Below are 12,048 nucleotides of genomic sequence, written 5' to 3' on the forward strand. Positions count from 1 at the left end.
TCTCTCTCTCTCTCTTTACTCCTTCTTCTCACTCTCCACTCTCACTCTCCTTCTTCTACTCTTCTCTCTCTGGTACTCCTTCTTCTCTATCTCTCTCTCCCTCTCTCTTCTCTCTCTGTCTCTCCTTCTTTCTATCTCTCTCTCTCTCTCTCATCCTACTCCTTTACCCTCTCTCGCCTCCATGTCAACAATGTTTAGGTAAGAACATCGACTATGCTCCCTTGCTGAACACTCTAGTTAACTGATAGTCTGTACTGGTGGTAGCTCTCCTCATCCATTTATTTATATTATTATGTTCCAAAAATTACTATAAAGTTAACTAGCCATTAGCTGCCTCCCGCAAGCCAGCAGCTACTCTTCCTTGGGGAGTCCAGAAAATTAAGGCCATTCATTCAATTTGAAAAAACATTACAATACAATCACAGATTTTCACAACACTCACTGTGTGCCCCAGCGCCTCTCTACTCCACCACATATCTACAGTACTAAATCCATGTTGTATGTATACTTGTTGTTTGTGCTTGTGTGTGTCTGTCTGGCTTGTGGTGTGTGTTGTGTGTGTGCTGTGTGTGTTGTGTGTGTGTGTGTTGTGTGTGTGTGTGTTGTCGTGTGTTTTGTGTGTGTGTGTGTGTGGTGTGTGGTGTGAGAGGTTGTAGGTTCGGTGTGGTTATTTGCAGTGTGTCTGTGCCATGTTTGTGAGTTATCATGCCCTGCTGCAGCTGCCGACACCTCTCCCTCTGCTATCATGTCCCTCCAGATTGCCCGAAAGACACAGAAAGGTAGCGCTAATGGAAAGAGAGTAGCTTCTTCGGACTGGGCTTTTCTCTTTCATTTTTGTTTTCCAGTGTGAAATTTAGACACATTATTCTCTGTGGCAACTACAGTATGAACCCATCTCACACTGGAGATGTAGGCCTCTTTGAACTCACATCAAACGCAGGCAATAATTCATTATCCCACTCATGCAATAACAACCTATCCCCTACCCACCCTCCATCTCTCCATTCTTCCTTTCCCTTCTACTCATCTACCTTCGTCCTCATCTCCATCTCTCCATCTCTCTACCTCCTATCTAGCCCACTCATCACCCTATCCCCTTCTCTCTCTCCAGTCTCCCTTCCCTCTCCCTTTCTCTCTCAACTCAGAGAGAGGAGAGAGGAGAGAGGAGAGAGGAGAGGAGAGGAGAGAGAGAGAGAGAGAGAGAGAGAGAGAGAGAGAGAGAGAGAGAGATGTCTGCAGCATTACATGCAGACAGACATCAAAGCCTTCCGGTCCTCCACTGAATGTCCATGTTTACCCCGTCTGGGGATCAGGCTGTTCACTACCTGCCTGAGTAGAAAACAGCTCAGCCCTCTGGCCCTTCGCCAGGACCCCAAACCAAAACAATAACCCACCGGCAGCATGTGGGCAGACATCTGTACTCACTCGCTCTTAGGTCTCAGAGCAGAGCTATCTATTACAGAACAAGACGTCAGTGAATCAGGGAGAGAATGAGAGGAAGACAGGAGTTGGAGAGAGATAGAGAGAATGGACGAGACTAAAACAGAGAGAGATCAACTAAAGAATACGTGGAAGAGACAGGAGCTTGAGAGAGCAGTCTCTTGCACTTAACAGGGCATCCTTCTCTCTCTCTCTCTTTCTCTCTTGTCTTCTGCTCTCCTCTCTCTCAGCCCCAGTGCAACCTGATCTGTGTAACTGTAGCTAATGGGAAGGCTAACAGATCGCCATATAAGGCGGTATGGTGTGTGTGTGGAGAGAGCAGCTGTAGACTGGAGGAGTCCCTCCTCGTCGCATTGGAGAGGATTGACATGAGCAAGGGGCAGTACAGACATCGGGGATCTACTGTACTTTACAAATAACCTTTGATCCAAGCAATCCTTCTCTTGAAATATCTGCCACTTAGCATGCAGACAACTTAGAGGTAATACACACCGTGAGGGAATTTGATCCCTCCACATGTTGAACCCACAACATTGGTGCCGGTTGCTTATGTCTCACCTGTTTGATACACAGCAGCCTGTCGTTGGTCTGTTGGATGTGCCGGTCCATCGACGGCAACGCGTTCATCTTGATGACTGCTTCCTGCTTCCTCTAGCCTAACGTGACGCCATCAACACTCTGGAAGACAAAGAGTTTGATTTAATTAGGGACTGAGAGATATACAGCTTGGTTAGGGGACAGGTTGTTTAGAGACAAGAGAGGCAGATATACAGCTTGGTTAGGGGACAGGTTGTTTAGAGACAAGAGAGGCAGATATACAGCCTGGTTAGGGGACAGGTTGTTTAGAGACAAGAGAGGCAGATATACAGCAAGGTTCTTGTACAGGGAATGAGACAGATACAGCTTGGTTCGGAACAGGTTTCTTTACGAGGAATGAGACCAGATACAGCTTGGTTATGGACAAGGTTCTTTACATGGGGAAAGAGACAGATAGCTTGGTTAGGACAGGTTCTTTACAGGGATGAGAGCAGATACCTTGGTTAGAACAGGTTTCTTTACAGGGAAAGGCAGATGGATACAGCTGGTTTTAGGACCGGTTCTTGAGACAGAGAGATACAATCAACATTGGTTAGTACATTACAGTTGATAGTCGGAAGTTTCCATAACATTAAGTTGGAGTTCATAAAAAACTTCGTTTTTTCCAACCAGATCACAATTTCTTGTTAACTTCTAATTGGTCCATCCGGTATTCCAGGAGCCCCCCCACGTAAAAAAGCTGACTACATAGCCTAGCATAAGGTCACAAGTAAATACTAGCATCTAAATATCATTAAATCACAAGTTCCAAGACACCAGATGAAAGATACAACATCTTGTGAATCCAGCCATCATATTCTGGATTTTTAAAATGTTTTACAGGGAAGACACAAATGTAAATCTATTAGCCTAACCGAACGATAGGCAAAGACACACTTTTCTTTCCCCACCATTTTTTTTTGCCTGAATAGGTAGCTATCACAATTTCGGACCAAATAAAGATATATATAGCCACTAACAGAAACAACTTCATCAGATGACAAGTCTGATAACATATTTACTTGTATAGTATATGTTTTTGTAGACAATGTGCATATTTCAGGGTATAAATCACAGTTCTACTTGCAGCTGGCAATCTGAAATAGTGCCGAAGCAGCCAGAATAATTAGAGAACAACGTCAATTACCGGAAATAAACTAATCATAAAACATTTTTCTGAAAATACAACGTCGCGTAAAGCGTACAGGCCAAATGAAAGACCAACATTTTTGTGAATCAGCCATATTTCCCAGATTTTTTAAAGTGTTTTAAAGCGAAAAACAATTTTAGCATTATATTAGCTTAACCACAATGCCGGAAACACAAGCCGTTTACCAGTAGCAAAGGTTAGCGATCGTAACAATCCTGCAAATATATATAATTTTTTGACTAACCTTGATATACTTATCAGATAAACAGTCCTGTAACATCATTATACAAACAATGCATATAGGTTTTTTGTTCGAACATGTGCATATTTAGCAGCACAAATCGTGGTTATACAATGTGATTAGTAGCAAATTTCAGGCAATCTGGCCGCGCCATATGGAGAGGCACCTAATCTAATCGATAACTAATCGTAAACTTGACTAAAAAATACAGGCTGGGGACAGCAAATTTTAAAGACACATTAGTTTTAATGCAACCGCTGTGTTAGATTTTTTAAATTAACGTGTTACTACGACATTCGCGTGCGTGACATGCGAGACCATAGCCTAAATCAATGGCGAACTAATAATTTTACCATCTTTCACAGATATACGAATTAACATCATAATAGCTCTTACTTTTGGATGAATTTCCATCCAGAATCTTGGCAAGTGGTCTTTGGTCCAGAACAATTGTCTTTTGGTTGAAAGATGTCCTCTACTTCCTGTATGAAATTAGCTTGCTAACGCGATGTACCGGAGAGGGGTGCCCAACTCGTGATAACGCCTGACAAAGAATACAGAAAATCGCAATAAACTGCTATAAACTGCTATACTAGTCGGTTTAAATTAACTACTTATGAAGTTTTTAAAGACAAAAAACAAGATTAAATCAAGCGGAGGATTAAAGAACTGTAAACGCGAAAGCTTTTGAAGACGCAATGCCGGTTTCCCTTTCCTTGCGTCAGGCGGCCTCTCGAAAAGGCCGTGTACTATTCCATTCCAAGGGCTTTTATACTCCCCAGATGGTTGCTATCCGCTCCATCAAAGTCCTCACCTCCGCTTACTGACATCTAGGGGAAGGCGTATGCAGTGCCTGTAGCCCATAGCGTATAAGGGAATTTAAATAAACCGACCCTGGAACAGAGACCTCAATTTCAGAAATCAGAATGAGTCTGTTTCCCTCAGAGACATCATTCAAACGGTTTTTTTAGAAACTGAAGAGTGTTTTCTATCGCAATAGTATAATATATGCATATTGTACGAGCACGAATTGAGTACGAGGCAGTTTATCTGGGAACGAAAAATCTTACATTTACATTACATTTAAAGTCATTTAGCAGACGCTCTTATCCAGAGGCGATTACAATTGGAAAGTTCATACATATTCATCGCTGGTCCCCCGTGGGGAATGAACCACAACTCCTGGCCGTTGCAGCGCCATGCTCTAACCAAACTGAGCCACACGGGTCCTCAAGTGTAACAGCACCCCCTATTGAGAAAAGGGTTTAACAACTATAGTTTTTGGCAAGTCGTTAGGACATCTACTTTGTGGCATGAACACAAGTAATTTTTCCAGCATTGGTTTTACAGACAGATTATTTCACTTATAATCTCCACTGTATCACAATTCAGTGGGTCAGCAGTTTATATACACTAAGTTGACTGTGTTCCTTAAAGAGCTTGAAAATTCCAGAAAATGAATGTCATGGTCTTTAAAGCTTCTGATTAGGCTAATTGACATCATCTTGAGTCCAATGAGGTGTACCTTGTGGCATGTCATTTCACAAAGGCTACTCTTCAAGTTGCAGTGGCTCTTCTGCTTGCACATCATGGGAAAATCAAAATAAATCAGCCAAGACCATGCAGCAAAATAATTTGTAGACCTCCACAAGTCTGGCTCATCATTGGGTAGCAATTTCCAACCGCCTGAAGGTACCACGTTCATTCTGTAACAAACAGATAGTACGCTAGTATAAACACCATGGGACCACGCAGCCGTCATACCGCTCAGGAAGGAGACGCGTTCTGTCTCCTAGAGATGAAGCGTACTTGGTGCGAAAAGTTGCAAAAATCCGCAGAACAACAGCAAAGGACCTTGTGAAGATGCTGGAGGAAAACAGGTACATAAAGTATCTATATCCACAGTAAAACGAGTCTATATCGACATAACCTCAAAAGCCCGCTCAGGCAAGGAAGAAGCCCCTGTTCTAAAACCGCCATAAAACAAGCCAGACTATACGGTTTGCAACTGCACATGGGACCACTGCACATGGGGACAAAGAGTGTATTTTTGGAGAAATGTCCTCTGGTCCCTGATGAACAAAATAGAACTGTGTTTGGCCATAATGACCATGCGTTATGTTTGGAGGAAAAAGGGGGAGGCTTGCAAGCCGAAGAACAAATCCTTAACGTTTGCAGCACGGGGGTGGCAGCATCCATGTTGTGGGGGTGCTTTGAATGCAGGAGGGACTGGTGCTCTTCAAAAAACGATGGCATCTTGAGGAGGAAAATTATATGCGATATATTGAAGCAACATCTCAAAGACATCGTCAGGAAGTTAAGCTTGGTCGCCAAATGGGTCTTCCAAATGGACAATGACCCCCCAGCATACTTCCAAAGTTGTGGGCAAAATGGCTTAATGGACAACATAAGTCAAGTGTATTGGAGTGGCCATCACAAAGCCCTGACCTCAATCCCATAGAAAATTTTGTGGGCAGAACTGAAAAAGCGTGTGGAGCAAGGAGGCCGACTAACCTGACTCAGTTAAACGCCAACTCTGTCAAGAGGAATGGGCCAAAATTCACCCAACTTATTGTGGGAAAGCTTTGTGGAAGGTACCTGAAAACGTTTGACCAGTAAACAATTTTAAAGCAAGTGCTACAAATACTAATTGAGTGTATGTACATTTCTGACCCTACTGGAATGTGATGAAGGAAATAAAAGCTGAAAATAACTTAAATTCTCTCTAACTATTATTGCTGAACATTTCACATTCTTAAAATAAGTGGTGATCTTAAACTGACTAAGAACAGGGAATTGTTACAAGGATTTAAAATCAGGACTTGTGAGAAAGAACTGAGTTTAAATGTATTTGGTAAGGTGAATGTAAACTTCCGACTTCAACTGTAAGTAATCCTTGGAACCAAGAACCAAATTAAAATGGTGCTAAGTAGCTAACTTGATTACTGATTTATGTTTCACTGCAATCCAGTTATGTTTGAAAACAAGTTAATGATGATGTACACCTACGTGAACATAGATCTAACAAAATAATGTTTGCTGTTGGCTATCACCTTACGGTGCCACAGCTCATATATAAACTCCTGGCCCCAATTAACACATCGCCTCAGGGGGCAGAGGTCCCCACAAAGCCTCGTGACGTCCCGCCGTAACCGCATTATCTCCCAGTAAAAAGACAGACAGGCAGCAGCACACCTCCCTGTTTAAGGTTATCAATATCGGAGGTCTGGGCCCCTCTGATTTACTAGTACTGGTACTCACATCAACAGCAGATAATACAGCTCTCTCTCTTTCTTCACTCGTTCTGTCGCTTTCTTCTCGTCTCTGTCTCTTTTTCTCCCTCATTCCGCTCTCTATCTCCATCCCCTCTTTCGCTGCTACCTTTCCTCGATCCTCACATTTCTTTCCTCTCCCCTCACCTCCCTCCCCGCCTCCCTCTCTCTTCTGTAATTGATGTGGTCGGGGTTGTCTCAGAGGGAGAAGACGATGGATTAATAGGTGTAAGTGTGGTAAATCAGTCACTCCTCATCCCTCATCCCTCCAATCAATGCAGTTTATCTCCATCAACAGCTACAAATCCTTCATACAAAACACTGCGAACAACCCCCATGCTGCCAGTGGGGTAGCCCAGGGTTCTTAGCAGCGCTGGCTCAGAGCTGATAAAGGCTTTAAGTTTATGATACCATGCTGAGAAGCAGAAAAGGAATGGGTGGAGAGGGGCAGAAGGGAAATGGAATGGAAAGACTAAGGAAGATAGGATGGAGGGAGAAAGGGAAAAGGGTGGAGAGAAGGTGAGAGGTGGCAGGATGGAGGAAAAGCGAGGGAGAGAAAGTGTGGGAGGAAAAGAGGGAGAGAAAGTGAGTGAGGAAAAGCGAGGGGAGAAAGTGAGGGAGAAAGAGAGGAGAAGAAAGTGAAGGGGGAAAAGAGATGTTGCTCAGCTCAGAGCTTTGTGGACCGGATTTTATTGCATTCAAGGCTTGGGAGGAGACACACACACACACACACAGCACACACCACACAACACAACACCCACAACACACACACACACACACACAGTCACCCACACACACACACCACACACATGCACACAACACAGCAACATTCACACACACAGCACACACCCCACACACACACACACACAGAAAGTAATAGAGTTTGTAATGAAGCACTTCCATTAAGCTCCAAAGGGTAATAATTTAAAGGGACACTTATCTGAGGTAAACTTCATAGGGATCTTATCTGAGGTAAAACTTCAAAGGCGACTACTTATCTGAGGTAAAACTTCCAAAGGGACACGTATCTGAGGTAAAACTTCAAAGGGACACTCTATCTGAGGCTAAAACTTCAAAGGGACACTTATTCTGAAGGTAGCAACTTCAAAGGGACACTTATCTGAGGTAAACATAAAGGTACACTTATCTGAGGGTAAAACCACACGGGACCCTAATCTGAGGTAAAACTTCAAAGGGATACTTATGAGGTAAAACTTCAAAGGGACACTTATCTAATATAGTTCCACTTCAAAGGAGAATATGCCCACTCAAAAGGAGTATATAGCCCACTCAGGAGAAATATTAGCCCACTCAAAGGGAGAATTAGCCCACTCAAAGGAGAATATAGCCGCACTCAAGGAAGAATATAGCCACTCCAAGGCGAAGTATAGCCGACTCAAAGGAGAATATAGCCGCACTCAAGAAAATTAATAGTCCACGTCCAAAGGAGAAAATATGTCCCACTCAAAGAGAATATATAGTCCACTCAAGGAGAATATAGTCCACGCTCAAAGAAGAATATAGTCCACTCAAAGGAGAATATTAGCCCACTCAAAGGAGAATATAGCCCCACTCAACCGGAGAATATAGTCCACTTCAAAAGGAGAATAGTCCAACTCAAAGGAGAATATAGTCCACTCAAAGAGAATATAGTCACTCAAAGGAGAATATTATCTATTAAAGGTATTGCCTTTGTTTTGAGACCATCACTTGCTGAGGACATGTGAAATGTTGGGACAAACACGGAAAACCAGATCCGTGATTCATTATGATCCAAACCACACACATCATCTACTGTAACATTCAGTACGTTACATGCACAGTAATAAGATTCCATATTAACTGATTATGGCAGTAGACGATTATGGAAATAGTCATGTAAACACCATTCCTTGCTTATCTTAATTGGTGTAAGTGTCACAAATCAAAGTAAGCAACGCGATTTAAACTCCTGGTTTTTTCTGAGCAACGGTTTGGAATTAATTAGGACATGTAAACACCTTCATCGACGTTCCAGCGGTGTGTTTGAATCTGCGTATGTTGCTAGCACCAGCCGAGAGGCTCCTCTTTAGTGCGAGGGAAGTTGGCAGGAAAATGAATGCATGCTGTCTTAAAAGGTAGTGTTTCACATAAACCACTTTATATGTCCGAAATCAGAATCAAATATGTTCCAGAAATAGCATCGTTCGTTGTGGTGGATATGTTTGTTTTCTACCATACTGCATCACGCGTGGCCTGATTTTCAGAATCGTCCCATCATCGTACACAGGCTTTAATCTACGCGCGCAATTGTCCTTCTTCACTCTTTGCAAAGCTGGCTCACACAACTGTTCTTATTTCACACTACTTATCCTCTCATCTCGCACTCACTCACAATAATCCAATTATGTCACGCATGTAAAGTGAGTCAGTGTCTTTGTCAGGTAAAAGTGAAAAATCTTGTGGAAGGCAGTGAAGACGATCAGTGCTACAAAACTGGAGGAACAGTGTCTCAGAACAAGACATTGAGCGCTGGCGGTTCAGTAGGTTCAGCAGGCGTCTCCACACACGTCTTCTCGCCACGGCAGCTGCCTTCCAGCCTTCCTCACTATATCACTCTGTCTGCAACGTCTACTAAAGGGATCCGTAAGAGTTTACAGCAACCTCTTAGACCCTACAGCCAGGCACACCTACAGCCAGGCACACTACAAGCTCAGGCACACTGCAGCCAGGCAGCACCTGCAGGCAGGCCACACTGCAGCCAGGGCACACCCTACAGCCAGGCAACTACAGCCAGGCACCCTACAGCCAGGCACACCTACAGCAGGCCCCCCCTACAGCCAGGCACATCTTCCAGCCAGGCACACCTACGCCAGGCACCCTACAGCCAGGTCACAGCCTACAGCAGGGCACACCTTACAAGGCCAGGCACGAACCTGCAGCCAGGGGCACACCTGCAGCCAGGCACACCTAACAGCCAGGCCCACCTGCAAGTAGATCAGCGCACAGGGCCGTGGGCAGGGACACACAGATCAGTTGACCCTAGTAGGGCACACTCCAACCCTCCTCCCCCAACGCAGCCCTCATACTTGAAAACAAGGAACTGCAGCAGGCAGACCTGCAACCAGGCAGACCTGCAGCTAGGCAGACCTTGCAGCCAGAGCAGACCTGCCGCTAGGCAGACCTGCCGCTAGACAGAACTGCAGCTCTTAGGCAGACTGCAGCCAGGCAGACTGTGCACTCAGCCGAGACCTGCAGCCTAGGCAGAACCTAGCAGCCAGGCAGACCTGCAGCTAGACAGACCTGCAGTCAGGCAGCCCTGCAGCCGGCAGAAACCTGCCAGCCAGAAGACCTGGCAGCAGGCAGACCTTGTAGCCAGCAGACCTGCAGCTAGACAGACTGAAGGCCAGGCAGAAACCTGCAGCCAGGAGACTGCAGGCAGGCAGACTGCAGCTAGAAAGAACCTGCAGCAGGCAGACTCTGCAGCACAGGCAGAAACCTGCAGCCAGCGCAGACCTGCAGCCAGACAGACCTGGCAGGCCAGGCAGACCTGCAGCCAGGCAGACCTTGCAAGCTAAGGCAGACCTGCAGCTCGGCCAAGACTGCAGCTAGACGACCTGCAGCTAGAACAGACCTGGCAGCAGGCAGACCCTGCAGCCAGGCTGACTGCAGCAGGCAGACTGCAGCTAGGCAGACCTGCAAGTAGGCAGACCTGCAGCCAGGCAACTGCAGCCAGGCAAGACCTGCGATAGGCAGACCTGCAGCCAGGCAGTACCTGCCAGTTCCAGGCAGACCTGCAGCCAAGGCAGAACCTGCGCTAGGCAGGGACCTGCACGCTAACAGACCTGCAGCTAGAACAGACCCTGCAGCCAGACAGACCTGCAGCTAGACAGACGCAGCCAGGCAGACTGCAGCCAGGCAGACGCTGCAGCAGGCAGACTGATCTAGGACAGACCCTGCAGCAGGCAGAACCTGCAGCAGGCAGACTGCAGCCAGGCAGCCTGCAGCTAGGGCAGACCTGCAGCCAGGCAGAGCCTGCAGCAGGCAGACCTGCAGCCAGGCAGACGCTGCAGCCAGGCAGAACTGCAGCTAAGGCAGACCTGCAGCTAGACAGACCTGCAGCTAGACAGCACTGCAGCAGACAGACCTCAGTCTAGACAGACCTGCAGTTCCAGGCAGACCTGCAGCCAGACAGACCTGCAGCTACGACAGACCTGCAGCAGTGCAGACCTGCAGCCAGGCAGACCTGCAGCAGGCAGACCTGCATTCTAGACAGACCTGCAGCCAGGTCAACTGCAGCCAGGCAGACCTGCAGCCAGGCAGGACCTGCAGCTAGGCAGACCTGCAGCCAGGCAGACCTGCAGCGCAGGCAGACCTGCAGCTAGGACGAACCTGCAGCCCGGCAGACCTGTAGTAGATCAGTGCACCACTCACAGGGAACAACTGACTCTCGCACGCCTCTACAACTGCCTCCAACTGCCTGACCTTGTGGCTTACTGATGAAGCTGTTTCCCTTCCGACCCTAAACTGACCCTCTAACTAACTACTACAGAATAGGAAAAGAGAATGGAAGATTGAAAGGGATGGAGAGAATGGAAAGAGAAGGGGAGGCTTGAGCCCGCCCCCCTCTCTTCCTTAACCCACCCCCTCTCCTCAACCTGCTCTCTCCGGCTCAACACCCCTCTCTCTGCACAACTCTTCTCTCTGCCTCTCTTTCCTCTCCATCTCCCCCCTGTTAGGCGATGCCCTTTGTTTGTGATCTCTATAGGCAGGAACCTCCACGTCTGAAAGGAAACAGCGGGTGAAACATGGTTTCTACAGGGAGGGAGGGAGGGAGGGAGCTTTGTTGTAGCATCCTGTTCTGTTTCCTGTGAAGTAGGAGGTTGTGTTAATTCTTTCTGTCGTCACTGTCCAGGTTAACGCATGGTCTTTTCTGCCAACACCAATCTCCTCTCTTCTCTGTCTCCTCTCGCAATCTCCTCTCTCATCTCCAACCGCTCCTCCTTTCCTCTCCATCTCCTCTCTCTCCAACCTCCTCTCTTCTCCTCTCCTCTTCAATCTCCTCTCTTTCCAACCCTCTCTCTTCTCCTCTCCAACCCTCTCTCTCGCTCTCTCTCCTCTCCAATCTCCTTCTCTTCTCAACCCTCATCTCTTCTGCTTTTCTCTCCAATGCTCCTTCTCTCTCCTCTCCACGCCTACCTCTCATTCTCTCTGCTCCTCTCCAATCTCCTCTCTCTCGCAACTCTCTCTCTCTCTCTCCCAATCGTTCCACTCACTCCAACCTCCTCTCTTTCCTCTCCTCTCTCTTTCCTTCCAACCCTGCCTCTCAGATTCTCTCTCTCCTCTTCAATCTCCCTCTCTCCCTCTTCAATCTCCTCTCTCTCCAACCT

General features: G+C 46.5%; 1 protein-coding gene across 6 annotated transcripts in view; it reads right to left on the reverse strand.

The window, feature by feature from the left end:
- Window positions 1-12,048, reverse strand: part of zmiz1a (zinc finger, MIZ-type containing 1a) — a 213,517-nt gene that overhangs the window by 49,099 nt on the left and 152,370 nt on the right. For all 6 annotated transcript variants that reach the window (XM_024007207.3, XM_024007209.3, XM_070448556.1 and 3 more), the window contains one exon: window positions 1,999-2,118. In XM_024007207.3, the coding sequence (XP_023862975.1) occupies window positions 1,999-2,067 (69 nt within the window). In that variant the 5' untranslated portion in view covers window positions 2,068-2,118. The remainder of the gene's footprint in view (window positions 1-1,998; window positions 2,119-12,048) is intronic.

Source organism: Salvelinus sp. IW2-2015, linkage group LG18, assembly GCF_002910315.2.
Source record: "Salvelinus sp. IW2-2015 linkage group LG18, ASM291031v2, whole genome shotgun sequence".
Classification (NCBI taxonomy): domain Eukaryota; kingdom Metazoa; phylum Chordata; class Actinopteri; order Salmoniformes; family Salmonidae; genus Salvelinus; species Salvelinus sp. IW2-2015.